Source organism: Bufo gargarizans, chromosome 5 (assembly GCF_014858855.1).
Source record: "Bufo gargarizans isolate SCDJY-AF-19 chromosome 5, ASM1485885v1, whole genome shotgun sequence".
NCBI lineage: Eukaryota > Metazoa > Chordata > Amphibia > Anura > Bufonidae > Bufo > Bufo gargarizans.
In genome coordinates, this window is record NC_058084.1 from 143,581,235 (window position 1) to 143,600,776 (window position 19,542).

General features: G+C 40.7%; 1 protein-coding gene across 1 annotated transcript; it reads right to left on the reverse strand.

The window, feature by feature from the left end:
• Positions 1–17,655: 17,655 nt before the first annotated feature.
• Positions 17,656–19,287, reverse strand: TMEM200C (transmembrane protein 200C). The gene has a single exon (XM_044292824.1). The coding sequence runs from the start codon at positions 19,285–19,287 to the stop codon at positions 17,656–17,658; it is 1,632 nt and encodes a 543-aa protein (XP_044148759.1).
• Positions 19,288–19,542: the final 255 nt, after the last annotated feature.

The following is a 19,542-nucleotide window of genomic DNA, read 5'->3' on the forward strand; positions in this document are numbered from 1 at the left end:
CAAATATCACTGTGTGTGTCTCCTATATTATATATTTAACTGACATTTTTTATTGTAACAACCAACGATTTATACAGGAAAATCATGACGATTAACAAGGTTGCCCAAACTTTCGCATCCCACTGTATATTTTCGTCCCTCTGGATTATGTAATTGCCAAGCATCACAAATGTCTGTATCTTGGATAAAAGGTGAAAGAACACTGTACCTGGGCTTTCCTGGAATTCTACAGGGAGGTGTACTGTGTCGATCTTCATGCAGGTATTGATTACAGCATTAAAATCACTGCCTATTTTGTGTGATACCTGGTCAGTGCACCAGCTGAGCATGTAATATGTGGCAAAAGTTTTTATTGTCATCATTCAGGACATAAACATATAAACTTAAATCATCAGATTATCAGTTTGACCCAGGAGATAGATAGATAGATATGAGCAATTCTATCATGGTTATGTGACGCGACTGTGCAAGGAATCCCTTTGCGGAGAAGGATTAGTACTCCTGCCTTTGCATCACTGGCCGGAAATCCAAAGATCTGGCCTACTCTTAATCTTTGCATCCACCAGAAATCACTCTCTGACAGGTGGGATTCCTATGTCTGCTTTAAGACAGTGTAGGTGTCGCAGGACCATGACCCTCTTATTAGGGGACCTGAACTTTCCATGAGATTAGTTTTATAGTATGCCATTTTCATAAACGCGTTGCAGTCAAAGAAATCCACCTCAAAAGTACCCCCTCACATACCAAAGAACATTTACACATACAGTATATATAAAAAAATAAGAATATGTGTGCATTGAGATAGAGTTAGAAGAGTAATGGAGAGCTCCATCCCCATATTTCACATATTAACTTATCCTTCATCCAACAGGTAAGAAACTATAGTATTAAAAAGTGCTCAGTTCCACCCACTTATGCATTATCGATATGAAACATTATATGACAAGTCCTGGTAAGAAAATAAGGCACTGAATGAAATACAAATGTGCCCCACACAGGACATTATTAGGGGCCATTAGCTTTAAGCAGCCCTCTGTGTGAAGCACAGTTGTGATAGAATAGAGTTGCATCTGTGTCAGGTACTCAGGACCTAAGATAATTGCATAGCCCCCTCGACAGTCACTGGTCTAGATAAGTATTCTAAAAATTTCAAAGGCACCAGATGACATTGAGCTTTCGGAGGCAGAGGGTTCTCGTATTTATAACAGGTACTATTAGTCTGCATAGGAATCGGGCTCCTAGGTACAGACAGTGCCTATTGTTTCTTGGGTGAAGGGGTTATCATCCAAATCTGGTTGTCCAAGGCATCTGCGGGAGCCTGGAAGGTCACAGTGGAACTGTCTGCCTGGAACACCCTAAGAATGGCTGGATAAAGTAGGGCAAACTTTACTTGTATATCACTGAGCAAATGGGAGAAAATGTCTTTCTTGGTTAGCTCCACAGAATAATCACCAAAGATCAGTAAGCAGCAACCTCTGAAATCCACACCATTGTTTTGGCTTTTATAAACTTTTATAATGGTGGTCTTGTCTGAGTAATCCAAGTACTGAAGAAAAACAGGGCGCGACCTCCCTCCTACAGCTCCTGCGAAGGCTGCTTCATCAGCAGAGTAGATACGAAGATCTGGGTCCACTCAATGCACTCTTTCTACTGTGCAAATGCACAAAAGTTGTAATATTTAAGACTCACATAGCTTCTTTAGGTCTCTCTGTGGAATTGATTCAGGGTTTCTTAATTGTTGCGACGGGACCTATTTTCTAAGTCTTCCTATAGGTGCTTATTCTCTTGTAGTGCATCCTGTCAGGAGGAACTGATCCTTTCCATGGCCTGTTCGAGCATTCACACTGTAGTTTTAACGACATCCTAATGTTCTCCTTGCATGTGGATGTCCACCTGAAGCTGTGTTAAGGAAGCCCCAAGAGTAGCCGCCAGTGTACTTTTAATATCAAGTGAGGTAAGCTTTGTGACTTTGATGTCTAGTAGGCTGCAGCTAATAGGGTGTTCTGTAGATTGACAGCTGTTGGGAAGCATCCCAAGCTCAGTCCTTGGTGACCGAAGAGCAGTTCGTAGATTATGAGGAGGGTGTTTCGTCCTCTATATTTGCTCTAGATGGCGCATCCTTTCTAAACTTGCCTGGGGGCTTATTCTTGTGTCCAATTCTTTGTATACATCAGTCCATACAAGACTGGACTGCAACCTCTTCTCATACCCCATTTCAAGAGCAGATCAAAGGGACACAGGTTTTAGTGCAGGTTGTGCAAGAGCACTCTAACCAGAGACCCCTATATGTTGGCGCCGGAACCTGAAGTTTGCAATATTTTATTCTGTTTTAGCATTCAGTACATAGGATAAATACATTTATATTTTGATATTTTAGACATTTTTGGTCATGGCAATCCCAATTATGTTTATTTTTTGTGTTTATTTTTATATAGAAAATTTGGAAAGGGTACAATTTGTAATTTTTAACTCTTTTTAAAAATATAAAAAAAACATTTTCTTACTTTTTTCTTTTTCTTTTTTAGTCCCTCTAGAGAGCTTCAATGAGCAATCTTTCCATCGCTTAGCATACCCCAGACTGCCACATACAATATTTTTCGATCACTTATAGCATAGATGGAGCCAGGGTTTAATAGCTTATTTGTAATATTAACATGGCAGGCCTGGGCGCCTTCACAAGGCCTCAGACTGTCTTGGCCACCGATTGGCATCCTGTGATTTTGCTGCTTGTAAATAATTAGGAATCAGAGGGGGGCCTATCGCTCTGTCTAACTGCTCAGTTGCTACATTACACTGCCATCTGAGAGGTTAAGTATCCATGATCATAGTTATCTCTGACCATTGACATTTCCCAGAGGCTGTTGGCTCATCTCCCCAGTAGGTGGGATCTTTAGAAAGGGAAGACCTTAAAATGGATGACATAATATGCAGTTGTCAGCTTATGTCCAGAGGCGGTAGCTGTGGTTTGTCTTTATTTTTGTTTGTGCTTCTATAATCTAAAACCAGTTCTCATCTAGAATCTATAAAAATGTGGCATTCATTTCACTACAAATACAAGGATATATTTAGGTGTACAATCTCTCTTTAATTGTGGTTTACCACATACGTATAGTCTGCTGACATAAAAAACATACTGTATTAAACATAAATACAACAGCTATGATAGAAACTTCAGGTAAATGCATTAAGTTTGATGATCCTCATGTACAGGAAGAAAATTTATGAAAACATTACATATAAAATGGCTTTTCTCATGTTTTGAGGCTCTGTTCACATGACTGCAACGGCTTTCTTTGTTAAAGTTGCAATTAAATATCCCCCTTCTAGATTGGAATATTTCTATAAGCTGATGGATCAGGAAGGGCTGAACCTTCCCTATTCCAAGGGATATTTCCTAGCCTCACAGCTATGGCTCTATAACCACTCGGAGGAAAGCCCACTTTGTAGAAAATTGTTGAGTAGATCTATATATGATAATATGTTTACATTATTAGAGTCTGGGTTATTATCTAGAGTTCAACAGCATCATAAGGAATCTAGAAAGTTATTTGTCAAGTCGTGGAGCACGATTAGAAGATGGTTGGGAATAAGGGTATCTCTCCATTGTACACCCCTTTGGGATAATTACACCGCGCAACAATGATTTTGCTACGGAGAGAAAAACATGTGATTTATACTAAAATGAGCGCACTGATTCCAAATATGAACTCGTAATTTGCCTGATATGTCTATATTTTAACCCCTTAAAGACCCTGGGATTTTCCATTTTTGCGTATTCGTTTTTTCACTCCCCGCCTTCCCATAGTCCTAACTTTTTTCCATTCACATAGCCTTATTAGGGCTTATTTTTTGCTCGACAAGTTGTACTTTCTAATGGCACCATTTGCAGTTGCATACCATGTAGTAGGAAGCGGTAAAAAAATTCCAAATGGGGTAGAATTGGGGAAAAATGCAATTCTCATAAAGGTTTTTATTTAATTTTTTTACACTGTACACTATGCGGTGGAAGTGCGTGACTTCAGCTTCCGGACTGCGCAGATGCCGTGGTCACATTTGACCACGGCATCTAAAACGGAAAATGTATGCGATCAGCCTTGCGGCTAATCGCAAACATGTGCCGCGGGTCTCTGTTATTTAAAATAACAGAAACCCGGTGGCTATGTGATAATAGTTCCTTGGGAACAGACGAGCTGCAAACTATGCTGAATTAGTAGACAACATGCTTACAGCATATGAACAACTTGGCTGCCGAATGTTATTGAAAGTGCATTTCTTACATTCCATTTTTACTTTTTCCCACCCAATTTGGGACACGTAAGTGACGAACATGGAGAGCGGTTCCATAAAGATATTTCTACAATGGAGAACAGGTATCAAAGCCGCCGGAATCCAAACATGATGGGGGACTACTGCTAGTTTTTGCAACGGGAAAATATGACCATTCACAAACGCAAAATCAGATGCCTAAAGCACTTTTAACAGTACTGGTCCTTGCTCAAGTAAGACTTTTAAACTGAAAAACGGGGCTTTTAGAAAATTTGGTATTCTATTACATTTGCATACACTGTGTACTACGCAATCTTTGTTGTAGATCAGGTAATTGTTGGAGTAAAACTCGTTCTGTTAAAAATTATTCAATGCTTTCCAAGTGCTTAATTCATTTAGGCATACTTATGCAAAGCAAAATTTTGTGACGTGTTACAACAATTCTAACTTCCAACAAAAAAAAACTTTTCATCTGCTACTGGGCAAAAACCATTTGTCCTATATTTATTATAGGACAAATGGTTTTTGCCCAGTAGCAGATGAAAAGTTTTTTTTTGTTGGATGGTGTTATTATCTACAGGAGTTTGATGATTTAGCCGAAGATAAATATTGGCAAAAAAAATAAAATTCTCTATGTTGCACAAGTGGTGAATAATGGAGATATACTTCCCCTTTTGGAGTTGACATAAAGAGAGCACATAAATAATTGAATTTGGTTTAGATATTTACAATTACGTTCTTTCTAGTGTAAAGGGGACATTTTTGTTACAGATAAATACTTGTACACTTTTGAACGACTTGACTGGAAATTTGGGGCAGAAGTTTAAAATTTCACAATTATATAAATTGCTATGGGAAACACTATTTAAATACCAAATGTTCCCCCGGACAAAAGGTCTTGGAATCAGATTCAAGGATCCAACCAGCTGATTGAGGGAAAATAATGACTAATTTGCGATTAGTGTCACATAATTTCAATCATGTTTTGGTTCAATTTAACATTATACATAGAGGACCAGATTTATCATTACTCTGACAGCTCACTCCACTTTCACATATGGCTAAAGTCAGTTTTAGCCAAGTCAGATTTATTAATGGCCCTTTAAGACTGTAATAAATGTCATTTGACGGTAGCAGTTTATCCGTCAGTAAGCAACTTTACAAAAGTCGCACGTCTTTACGAAAAAGTTGCATGTTCTATTAAAAAGTTTCATAAGATAAGCATGGTCCTCAGTGGAGTGAAATTGTGTATTTTTTGGCAACTTTTTTGTGACTTTTAAATAGACGCAATAGTAAATCTGTCTAGAGATTAATTTACATAAGAAAAAACGCCCACTTTCAGAAAACTGGCGAGCATAAAGCAGAGCAGAAAAAAGTCGCAAATTTTTACGCGTTTTTAGCGATTGCGCAAAAAATTGTGACATTTTCACTCCATTATTCTGACTTGAGCTAATGATAAATCTGGCCCAGAGTGTATGTTACACTAGTGTGGCTTAATAAATGTGGGTTGAGAAATACATCTAATTGTCCAGGGTGTGATGCACTTGGAGCAGATTATTTACACGTTTTGGTTTTATACACAATTAACAGAATATTGGAAGGCAATAGCTAAACTTATTACCCAGAAACTGAAAATAGTGATACCATATATAGTGGAATGTTGGGTTCTGGGTGATATCTCCCAAATTATTTGTGATAAGTATAAAAGATTCCTTTTGATTAAAATATTCTTTTTGGCAAGACTCTTAACCACTTCAACCAGACCACTTTTTACAATTCTGCACTACACTACTTTCACCGTTTATTGCTCGGTCATGCAACTTACCACCCAAATGAATTTTACCTCCTTTTCTTCTCACTAATAGAGCTTTCATTTGGTGGTATTTCATTTCTGCTGACATTTTTACTTTTTTTGTTATTAATCGAAATTTAACAAAATTGTTGCAAAAAAATGAAATTTTTCACTTTCAGTTGTAATTTAAAAAAAAAAAAAAACCGACATCCATATATAAATTTTTCTCTAAATTTATTGTTCTACATGTCTTTGATAAAAAAAAAATGTTTGGGTAAAAAATAAAATGGTTTGGGTAAAAGTTATAGCGTTTACAAACTATGGTACAAAAATGTGAATTTCCTCTTTTTGAAGCAGCTCTGACTTTCCGAGCACCTGTCATGTTTCCTGAGGTTTTACAATGCCCAGACAGTAGAAAAACCCCACAAATGACCCCATTTCGGAAAGTAGACACCCTAAGGTATTCGCTTATGGGCATAGTGAGTTCATCAAACTTTTTTTTTTTTCACAAGTTAGCGGAAAATGATGATTTATTTATTTATTTATTTTTTCCTTACAAAGTCTCATATTCCACTAACTTGTGACAAAAAGTAAAAACTTGCATTAACTCACTATGCCCATCATGAAATACCTTGGAGTGTCTTCTTTCCAAAATGGGGTCACTTGTGGGGTAGTTATACTGCCCTGGCATTTTAGGGGCCCAAATGCTGCATGCAAAGTAGTTTGAAATCAAAATCTGTAAAAAAAGCCCTGTGAAATCCGAAAGGTGCTCTTTGGAATGTGGGCCCCTTTTCCCACCTAGGCTGCAAAAAAGTGTCACACATGTGGTATCGCCTTAGAAGAAGTTGGGTAATGTGTTTTGGGGTGTCATTTTACATATACCCATGCTAGGTGAGATAAATATTTCAGCAAAAGACAACTTTTCCCATTTTTTTTATACAAACTTGGCATTTGACCAAGATATTTATCTTACCCAGCATGGGTATATGTAAAATGACACCCCAAAACACATTCCCCAACTTCTCCTGAGTACGGCGATACCACATGTGTGACACTTTTTTGCAGCCTAGGTGGGCAAAGGGGCCCACATTCCAAAGAGCACCTTTCGGATTTCACAGGCCATTTTTTTTACAGATTTTGATTTCAAACTACTTTGCACGCATTTTGGCCCCCTAAAATGCCAGGGCAGTATAACTACCCCACAAGTGACCCCATTTTGGAAAGAAGACACCCCAAGGTATTTTGTGATGGGCATAGTGAGTTCATGGAAGTTTTTATTTTTTGTCACAAGTTAGTGGAATATGAGACTTTGTAAGGAAAAAAAAATAAAAATAAAAAAATCATCATTTTCCGCTAACTTGTGACAAAAATTTAAAAAATTTATGAACTCGCCATGCCCCTCACGGAATACCTTGGGATGTCTTCTTTCCAAAATGGGGTCACTTGTGGGGTAGTTATACTGCCCTGGCATTTTAGGGGCCCAAATGCGTGAGAAGTAGTTTGAAATCAAAATCTGTAAAAAATGCCCTGTGAAATCCGAAAGGTGCTCTTTGGAATGTGGGCCCATTTGCCCACCTAGGCTTCAAAAAAGTGTCACACATGTGGTATACCCATGCTAGGTGAGATAAATATTTCAGCAAAAGACAACTTTTCCCATTTTTTTTATACAAAGTTGGCATTTGACCAAGATATTTATCTCACCCAGCATGGGTATATGTAAAATGACACCCCAAAACACATTCCCCAACTTCTCCTGAGTACGGCGATACAACAAGTGTGACACTTTTTTGCAGCCTAGATGCGCAAAGGGGCCCAAATTCCTTTTAGGAGGGCAGTTTTAGACATTTGGATCCCAGACTTCTTCTTTAGGGCCCCTAAAAAGCCAGGGCAGTATAAATACCCCACATTTTGGAAAGAAGACACCCCAAGGAATTCAATGAGGGGCATGGCGAGTTCATAGAAGAAAAAGAAACTGCCACAAGTTAGCGGAAATTGATTTTTTTTTTCTCACAAAGTCTCCCTTTCCGCTAACTTGAGACAAAAATTTCAATCTTTCATGGACTCAATATGCCCCTCAGCGAATACCTTGGGGTGTCTTCTTTCTAAAATGGGGTCATTTGTGGGGTGTTTGTACTGCCCTGGCATTTGAGGGTCTCCGCAATCATTACATGTATGGCCAGCATTACGAGTTTCTGCTATTCTCCTTATATTGAGCATACGGGTAATGAGATTTTTTTTTTCCGTTCAGCCTCTGGGCTGAAAGAAAAAATAAACGGCACAGATTTCTTCATTCGCATCGATCAATGTGGATGAAAAAATCTCTGCCAAAAAAAAAAGGAGGGGAAAGGCGTCTGCCAGGACATAGGAGCTCCGCCCAACATCCATACCTACTTAGCTCGTATGCCCTGGCAAACCCGATTTCTCCATTCACATCAATCGATGTGGATGAATAAATCATTGCCGGGATTTATTTTTATTTTTTTATATATACAAAGTGTTTGCCAAAGCATATGAACACCGCCACCTCCTCAGCTCATATGCCCCGGCAAACGTATCTTTTACTGCAGAGGAGAAATCTCGTCTTCCAGCGCCGCATACACCGACTTTTGTGTAATCTGACAGCAGCGCAATGCTTCTGTCAGAATGCACATCAGTGCTGCAGCTAGTCGATCAGTTGGTCCACCTGGAAGGTAAAAAAAAAAAAAAGAAAAAACCAGGCCGCAACGCAATAAATTTATTAACTTTAAAATAACTTTTGAACAGAACATATAAACTTTAACTTTTTGAACATAACGTAAACTGTTTTGCTTACTGGTGATTTATTTTTATTTTTTTACCTTTATAGGACAAACCTCTCCTTCCCCATGCGACAATGTGCAAAGCGCAAATCGCCCAAAGATGTGGCGAAGTACATTATGCACTTTGTCCCAGGTGAAAGGAGAGGTTTGCAGCAGCTGTGTGTGAATGGGCCCTAATAGCCCTGTGTACCTGTCCTGTGAGATGTGATCCCTATGCTAAGTGTACCTGTGTGTGGTACTTCCGGAAACACTCCCCTAAGCATAGGGCAGGGTGGTCAGGGCAGTCAGGACAGAAATAGCGGGTGTCACGCCTTATTCCACTCCTGCAACAGACACAACATCTTTTTGGGGTGACGGTTGGGTTGAGGTACCAGCAACGAAATTAGGGAAATGTCGCTCGTGTAGACGGCTCACTACACTGGTGGATCCTGTTCTCCCAGCCTTACTGTAGAGAACAAAACTATTATATGCAGCCAATTGAATTAAATATACAGACACCTTCTTATACCAGCGTCTGGTGCGTCAGGAAACTAAATACGGAGCCAACATCTGGTCATTGAAGTCCACCCCTCCCATGAGCGAATTATAGTCGTGGACACGGAGGGGCTTTTCAATGACACTGGTTGCTCATTCAATTTGTATTGTCGTGTCTGCGTGAATGGAGGAGAGCATGTAAACGTCACGCTTGTCTCTCCATTTCACCGCGAGCAGTTCTTCATTACACAAGGCAGCCCTCTCCCCCCTTGCAAGATGGGTGGTAACGAGCCATTGGGGGAAGCCCCTGCGACTAGGTCGCGCGGTGCCACAGCAGCCAATCTGTTCTAGGAACAAATGCCTGAAGAGGGGCACACTTGTGTAGAAATTGTCCACATAAAGATGGTACCCCTTGCCAATTAAGGGTGACACCAAGTCCCAGACTGTCTTCCCACTGCTCCCCAGGTAGTCAGGGCAACCGACCCGCTCCAGGGTCTGATCTTTACCCTCATAGATCCGAAATTTGTGGGTATAGCCTGTGGTCCTTTCAGAGCTTATACAATTTGACCCCATACCGGGCGCGCTTGCTTGGGATGTATTGTTTGAAGCCAAGGCGCCTGATAAAATGTATAAGGGACTCGTCTACGCAGATGTTTTACTCAGGGGTATACAAATCTGCAAATTTCTGGTTGAAGTGGTCTATGAGGGGCCGAATTTTGTGGAGCCGGTCAAAAGCTGGGTGGCCTCTGGGTCGGGGGGTGGTGTTATCGCTAAAGTGCAGGAAACGCAGGATGGCCTCAAATTGTGCCCTGGACATGGCAGCAGAGAACATGGGCATGTGATGAATTGGGTTTGTGGACCAATATGACCGCAATTCATGCATTTTGGTTAGACCCATGTTGAGGAGATGGCCCAGAAATTTTTTTAATTTGGAAACTTGGACGGGTTTCCACCGGAAAGGCTGGGCATAAAAGCTTCCTGGGTTGGCGGATATAAATTGAGTGGCATACCGGTTTGTTTCTGCCACAACTATGTCCAAGAGCTCCACAGTCAAGAACAGCTCAAAAAGTCCCAGGGCCGAACCGATCTGAGCTGTCTCAACCCGAACTCCAGACTGGGCAGTGAAAGGGGGAACTAATGGTGCGGCTGAAGTTGGGGACTGCCAATCAGGGTTTGCCAGCACCTCAGGGACTCTAGGGGGTCTACGGGCCTGTCTGTGCGGTGGCTGCGATGGAGTAACTATTGCACGTGCCATCGTACCAGCTTCAACTGCCCTTCTGGTGCTCGCCACTTCACCATGTTGTACGGCAGTGCTGGTACTAGGTCCAGGGTGGGCTGCGCTGCTGGTGTATGCCTCACCACGTAATCCAACAGCGCCAGCCCCACTCTGCTGCCCTTGAAGCGGATCCTGCGCAACCTGTGGTCTAGCAACACGGGGCCGGGTACGCCTGGTGCTATCAGGGAGCTCAACCTCCTCGTCCGAACTTTGGGTCAGACTGCCACTGCTTTCTACAGGTTCATATTCTGACCCGCTAGATTCATCAGATGAGGGTTCCCATTCCTCATCCGACTGGGTCAGAATCCTGTAGGCCTCTTCAGAAGAATACCCCTTGTTTGACATTTGGACTACTAAATTTAGGGGGTATTCCCTGAGACTACCCAAGAAAAAAAGCAAGCCTGTCTTACAAATGGGAGGCTAGCGAAGTACCGGAGGCCGCTGCAATTGATAAAAAATATCAAAACTGATTTTTTTATCGCTACAGTGCTTGGAAAGTGACTGCGCAGTGATAAAAAAAATTGTCACTGTGGCGGGGCGGGGGTGGGTGAACGCACGTGTGGGCGACCGATCAGGCCTAATCGGGCAAACACTGCGTTTTGGGTGGAGGGCGAACTAAGGTGACACTAATACTATTATAGATCTGACTGTGATCAGTTTTGATCACTTACAGATACTATAAAAGCACAAATGCTGATTAGCAATACGCTAATCAGCGAATCAGTGACTGCGGTGCGGTGGGCTGGGCGCTAACCGATTGCTAACTACCTAACCAAGGGGCCTAAACTATCCTAAAACCTATCAGTCAATACCAGTGAAAAAAAAAAGTGACAGATTACACTGATCACTTTTTTCCCTTTCACTAGGTGATTGACAGGGGCGATCAAGGGGTTAATTGGGGTGATCTGGGGGCTAAGTGTTGTGTCTTGTGAACTCACTGTGAACTGTGCTCCTCTGCTGAGACCAACCGACGAAAAGAATCAGCAGAGGAGCACAGCAGCCATTTAACACTTTATATTTATAAATATAAAGTGTTAACTGGCCTGTGTTTTGTTTTTTTTTAAATCATCAGCCTGCCAGCCACGATCATTGGCTGGCAGGCTGATGATGCAACCCCCCCTCAAACTTTTGCCGGCCCGCGATGCGCATGCGCGGGCCGGCTGTGCGCGTCATCTCGCGACTTACGAGATGACGCATCCCTGCGTGACTGTGCCTCAGACTGCCGCCTCCAGACCGCGATCCTGCGTTAGGCAGTCCGGAGGCAGTTAAAGGGTTTCTACACCAGAATTAACCCTATTAAACTGGCTGACATTAGCGATGTGCTAATGTTAGCAGACCCTTACTCTCCTAATCTTATGCTTATGGATACCCCCAATTTTAACTTTGATGATATGCTAATTAGTCTCTAGGAGCAGAGCGTTGCTCCTGCTCCTAGAGGCTCAGTTTTCCCACCTCAAGTCATGCCCTGCCGTCCTTGATTCACAGGGCCAGCATTCGTCTCCTTCTGCCGACCCTGTGTGCTGAGACTGCGCAAGTGCGAGATAAATCGCACTTGCGCAAACGGAGCCTCTAGGAGCAGGAGCAATGCCCCCTGCTCCTAGAGGCTAATTAGCATATCATCAAAGTTAAAATTGGGGGCATCCATAAGCATAAGATTAGGAGAGCTAGGGTCTGCTGACATTAGCACTTCGCTAATGTCACCCGGCTTAATAGGGTTAATTCTGGTGACAGATACCCTTTAATTACGCGGAGTTGGTTCTCACGAAATACTCCTAGTGTGCATATATGGGCAAATTTGGTTAATAGGATTAAAAATTATAAAATAAATTCTATATAAACTAATAAATATTGAAGAGAAATGGAATAAGATATGGGGGATTTGGAAGTTTAATAATTTTTTTACCCCCACCCCACTGTTACCTCTTTTCCGCCTTGATTGTCGAAGGGGATAGGAGACGCATTGGGAAAAACTTTGAGGTTAAAATGAGAAATGCAATAATGTTGAAGATTAAGTGATATTGGAAATTATTTTGTATGCCTTTTTTCTTAATAAAAAAAAAAAAGTTCAATTCACATGCCATTTATAGTGCACTGTCAGCTTGTATACCAGAAAATTTTTCCAATGTATATGCTGATTTACCTAGAATATGGATAAAGATATACCAAAAGGGTATCCTTTTTGGCTTGTATTAAGACAGACATGTTAGAATTTTGAAGCCACCATTGTAATTAATCACCTGCACTTTTCAATTCAAATGTATATATAAAGTTGCAAGAAAAAGCACGTGAACCCTTTGGATCTACTGTATTTTTCGCCCTATAAGACGCACCTGCCCATAAGACGCACCTAGGTTTTTGAGGAGGAAAATAAGAAAAAAAATATTTTGAACAAAAAGGTGTGCTTTTGGTGGGTTTTGAACTAATGGTGGTCTGTGGATGACACTATTATGGGGGATCTGTTGAGGACACTGTTATGGGGGATCTGTGGGTGACACTGTTATGGGGGATCTGTGGGTGACACTGTTATGGGGGATCTGTGGGTGACACTGTTATGGGGGATCTGTGGGTGACACTGTTATGGGGGATCTGTGGGTGACACTGTTATGGGGGATCTGTGGGTGACACTGTTATGGGGGATCTGTGGGTGACACTGTTATGGGGGATCTGTGGGTGACACTGTTATGGGGGGATCTGTGGATGACACATATATGTGTCATCCACAGATCCCCTCCATAACAGTGTCCCTGTAGTGTGAATGACCCCCAATACAGGGGGTGGGGGTCGCATCTGGTTTTATAATGACAGCGGGGTCCGTGCTGTGACTGTATTCTACTACACGGGTCCCGATCACTGTATATCTCTATATACCATAATCTTATCTATAATTGTAGGCATTGTTAATATATACAAATTCAGGGTAATCAGCTCTTGTATTACTTACAACAAGCGCTCGGTAGCAGAGAGGAGGGAGGAGGCAGGCCAGGAGGACGGGCGCTGGCAGCGTGAGTCACTATGTCATGCGCCCACGCCACCTGCTTCATTCATAAAGTGGGCGGCGCAGGCGCGTGACATAGAGACTCACGCTGCCAGCGCCCGTCCTCCCGGTCTGCCTCCACCCTCCTCTCTGCTACAGAGCGCTTGTTGTAAGTAATACAGGCACTGATTACCCTGAATTTGTATATATTAACAATACAATCATAGATAAGATTAAGGTATAGACAGTGAGCGGGGCCCATGTAGTAGAATACAGTCACTGCACGGGCCCCGCTGTCATTATAAAACCAGATGCCGGCCCCCAGCCCCGCCGCGCGGCGTATCATTGACAGTTCGGCAAAATGCAGCATTCACCCCATAAGACGCACTGCTATTTTTCCCCCACTTTATGAGGGTGTATATATACAGTACAGACCAAAAGTTTGGACACACCTTCTCATTAAAAGAATTTTCTTTATTTTCATGACTATGAAAATTGTAGATTAACACTAAAGGCATCAAAACTATGAATTAACACATGTGGAATTATATACATAACAAAAAAGTATGAAACAACTAAAAATATGTCATATTCTAGGTTCTTCAAAGAAGCCACCTTTTGCTTTAATTGCTGCTTTGCACACTCTTGGCATTCTCTTGATGAGCTTCAAGAGGTAGTCACCTGAAATGGTCTTCCAACAGTCTTGAAGGAGTTTCCTGAGATGCTTAGCACTTTTTGGCCCTTTTGCCTTCACTCTGCGGTCCAGCTCACCCCAAACCATCTCCATTGGGTTCAGGTCCGGTGACTGTGGAGGCCAGGTCATCTGGCGCAGCACCCCATCACTCTCCTTCATGGTCAAATAGCCCTTACACAGCCTGGAGGTGTGTTTGGGGTCATTGTCCTGTTGAAAAATAAATGATGGACCAACTAAACGCAAACCGGATGGAATAGCATGCCGCTGCAAGATGCTGTGGTAGCCATGCTGGTTCAGTATGCCTTCAATTTTGAAAAAATCCCCAAGTGTCACCAGCAAAGCACTCCCACACCATCACACCTCCTCCTCCATGCTTCACGGTGGGAACCAGGCATGTAGAGTCCATCCGTTCACCTTTTCTGCGTCGCACAAAGACACGGTGGTTGGAACCAAAGATCTCGAATTTGGACTCATCAGACCAAAGCACAGATTTCCACTGGTCTAATGTCCATTCCTTGTGTTCTTTAGCCCAAACAAGTCTCTTCTGCTTGTTGCCTGTCCTTAGCAGTGGTTTCCTAGCAGATATTCTACCATGAAGGCCTGATTCACACAGTCTGCTCTTAACAGTTGTTCTAGAGATGTGTCTCCTGCTAGAACTCTGTGTGGCATTGACCTGGTCTCTAATCTGAGCTGCTGTTAACCTGCGATTTCTGAGGCTGGTGACTTGGATGAACTTATCCTCCGCAGCAGAGGTGACTCTTGGTCTTCCTTTCCTGGTGCGGTCCGCATGTGAGCCAGTTTCTTTGTAGCGCTTTATGGTTTTTGTGACTGCACTTGGGGACACTTTCAAAGTTTTCCCAATTTTTCGGACTGACTGACCTTCATTTCTTAAAGTAATGATGGCCACTCGTTTTTCTTGCCATAATACAAATTCTAACAGTCTATTCAGTAGGACTATCAGCTGTGTATCCACCTTACTTCTCCACAACGCAACTGATGGTCCCAACCACATTTATTAAACCTGACAGGGCACACCTGTGAAGTGAAAACCATTTCAGGTGACTACCTCTTAAAGCTCATCAAGAGAATGCCAAGAGTGTGCAAAGCAGTAATCAAAGCAAAAGGTGGCTACTTTGAAGAACCTAGAATATGACATATTTTCAGTTGTTTCATACTTTTTTGATAAGTATATAATTCCACATGTGTTAATTCATAGTTTTGATGCCTTCGGTGTGAATCTACAATTTTCATAGTCATGAAAATAAAGAAAACTCTTTGAATGAGAAGGTGTGTCCAAACTTTTGGTCTGTACTGTATATATATATATATATATATATATATAAAATAAAATACAAAATATCCCCTTCTATGAATAAACGGGTATTGATGCACTGAAATGCACTGAACTGTACAATTTTAAACAGTGGAAAAATTTAAGTTTGGTTTTAGAAAGAAAACGGTGCAATTGTGCAGTGTATCCAGCGGCATATATACTGCAGGGGGTGCTGGGAATATGCCTATAAAATCATTAAAACTGTAAAAGCTTGAGGTTTAAAGAAAAAAAAAGTCTGGCTTCTCATGCTGAGAAAAAAAATTAAATATATTCTTTACACTCATTACCCTGTGGCTACAAGACATTAATATGGCTGGCTTGTGTCTGTAATTTGTTTCTGTCAGACACATAGCAAAGACGTCCTCTCATATCACTGACTGAGCTCATAATGGTGTCTATGCTTTTGGGCTAGCACACAGCCTGATGTCCAAGGCAACATCCTGCCGCCTGATTAGCTTTCAGTCTGTCTGCAAAACATTATGGGCAAGCCCACCAACCAGGGCCCATCTCAGGGTCATGTGATCTTCTGTCTTCATCCTTCCTGCTATGAGTCCCTTGCATTTTAACTGTAAAATAGATGGGCATTGTTTTATGCAACTCATCAGAAGTGAATTGCCAAAACTTTAGTTTTGTTTGGCAGAAGAATTAAGATGAATTTGTGATGAATCTGATTAGAATTGATTTGTTCATCTCTAATCCTAACATATCTTGGCGGACCTTATTTTCTCATAATAGGCTCCATCAGGATTCTTTATTTTTTTTTCACAGCAATAATAATGCTGCTGACTATGCAATTTTTGCCTTAAAAAACACTGGAAACTTGACAGAATGGAGCATAATGCCAGTGTAAACAGAGTCTAAATGTTATACAGCGCAACCACGTTATCAACCTGATTGGTTATAAAGGACATCGTACATGTAACAAACCAGAAATAATGAAGATCTGCTTCCATAAAAAGTGTCAATTGACAACCTTTCCTGCAGTCTAAATGTCACTGTAAATATATTTCACATTACATGTTACTGTAGGACAAATATTTGCAAAGCTTTTGTACATTTTTGTAGTAAAATGATTTCTTTTATTTGCTTTATTGTGATTGTTATTATAAAGAGTCCTGGTAATAGAAAACATCAAAAGGCTGACATTCTGACAAACGGGCCAGTGATGCATGTCTACATTGAGTAAATATGAAATTTAGCAAAAATACACTTTATCATGCAGTTCACTTAATTTTCATGTAAGGAAATTAAAGTCTATGGTAGCTAGCAAAGAGATCTAATTTATTATATACTCTGCATTTCAAATCTGCTTGTTTGAAGCATAACTGTTTGCATGCCATTATTAAAATACTGCAAGAGGTTAAGAAAAATAAAAACTAAAAATTAACAAAAATACATTTTGGTGCATGTGATATAGTTAAATGTAAACATTTCTTAAAATAATTTTTATTATTATTAATGCTGTCATAATTTTATAATTGTAACACCCATTATAACAATGTATTACAGGAGGTTTAATATATTTGAAAATAAAAATCTGAATAAATCTAACAGTCCCACAAAAACAATATAAATCTGTCCTTTGTCCATCTTTAAGATGTATCTGAATATTCTGTCAACCAAGAAATGATAAAACTTCTAAAATAGTTTATCCAAAAATAAAATAATTCAGTTAATCCAGTAGGTAGACAGACTTGCTGCCTAAGCGTTTGAGTAAGCAAATAAAATTGCCCTAACCAAGCAATTACAGTACTGACATGCCATCAGCAAGAAAAAGATCTACCATAGCCAAAATGAAGTGCACAGCTATTATCAAAATGATCTAATTTCATAAGATTTTAAGATGGGCTATTTCAAAGTGTATTAATACAGTTTGGTTTGAATCATACATACAGTTACAATCAGATGTTTGTGATGGTTATCAATACATATGACAACTGTCAACACTGCAGATCTTTGGATATTGGCAAGCTCCATGTAAAACAGCATATTCTGTAACTTTGTGTGACAAATCTCAGAATAGAATTTGCAATAATTTCATTTGTGCCTTAAATACTTGTATTATCTAGATCATCTTCTTCAGACTTAGCATGAGACCTGGAGAGCATCAACAATTTTTCTTTATTAGTGTACTGCTTCTGAAGATGCATTACATGTTCTGTGCTGGTATCTTCCAGGGGAATGTCTATGCCTATTGTCTTGGTATCCTCATAGTCCTCCTGGGTTATGTTGGCTGAGGTCTCTATAGACTCAAAGGAGGTTCCTGCCTCCTCCAGATGAATATAGCCCTTATTGCTTGATTGTTCAGAGCCTGAGCTCTGTGAATGTCTTCTTATTAATGGTGCTGCTGTAAGAGAATCCACAAGAACTGCAGGTTTTGTTTTGCCAAATGGAGAGGCTCTCACCAAAAGGCTACAGTCTAAATCTGTGCTACTTAAAGACTGGCTACCTAAGTTTGACAGTGGAATAGGGGACATAGGTCTCCTGAAGTCTGGCAGACAGCTTGTGCTCTGGCGTCTTAAGGGTAGCTTTCTATGGGTTTTGGGAATTTCCCAATTTAAGTCTACATGGCTAAAATTTTTCAAACTCAATTCAATCTCTCCCTTCTGAACTTCTTTGGCACTTTTACCTTCCCCATGTTCTTCCTTCTTCTCCAAAAGACAGCTACCTAACTTCACAATGGGCAATGTAAATGCACTAAGGGAATGACCAACAATGGAACTTGTGCTGTTTGTACCCCACCTCAAATCAGGTGACCCTGAAGGAGAATCATTTTCATGCATCCTCCCAGAAATTCTGTCAAATGGCAAAGCAGAGTTTGACCTCTCCCTGTAAATACTGTATACTGCCTCATTCATCTTGGAGTCCTCTTCTCCATGACGATGTGCTTTTGGAGAAGACGTCCTTGTTTCCCTAGGATTTGGAGGAGAGAATGAAATTGTACCACCAAGAGCAGAGTGCCAAGAGCTCTTGGCTAACATTGAAGCCCCCAAAGTGTCTCCACCCTTCCCATCCATGCTTTGAGACTGCACATAATTTACAAATCCATTCAGAGGAGCTCCATCCTTACATTTCATGCCATGGACATCAATCACTGTAGAATAAAGATCCCTCAGGTTGATAATCTTAGTTTTCTTGTCTCTGTTTTCATGAAGAACTGCATTTGCACAAATAAATAGAAATATTCCAATGCCCATTATTAGAGGACCAAAGACTTTAAGATTATCCGAGTGTAAGTATCCAGAAAACAGACCTGCAAGAAAACCAGAAGACCCAGAAGATGTTTTTTGCTGACGGCTTCTTAAGTTTGTGTCATTAACTTTGAAGGTTTTAGCTCCTTGACTGTTGTGATGGCTCCTGGATAGGTTTCTGTTAGCACTACTTATATTTGTATCCCCTGAAGAAAATTTGGCTTTATTTGTCCCTAGACCTCCATGATAAACAGAATTACTTTTTGGCCAATATCCAATAACAGCCATAGCAATTCCAACAAGAAGTACTAAAATTCCACAAAGCGCAATTAACCCAGAAATAGAACATAGTTTAAGTTTGCCTTTCACTACCACCACATCATTTTTGCGCTTTTTTGCTCTTCGCTTGCGTTTTGGAGGTTGGCTTTTTGTTCTGAGAGGATCCTGTTTCCGTGCAGAGATCCTCAACAGACCTCCAGTGGCGATCATGCCGGCCTCAGATCTCCTGATAAGTTACTTCAGCTCCTATGGATTAAAAAGATACATAGAATGATTACAATTTTGAAAATATAAAACATATATAAAAATATATATTTTATGGCAGTCTATCATATTACATATACATAGTTATTTAGAATGTCACTTAAGCCATCTGCTGTACATTTTAGAAAGTTCAAAAAACACTGAAAGGTCTGTTCAGTCTCTGACCTTTTGTATATATCTTTTAATCTCGTCAGCCAACAT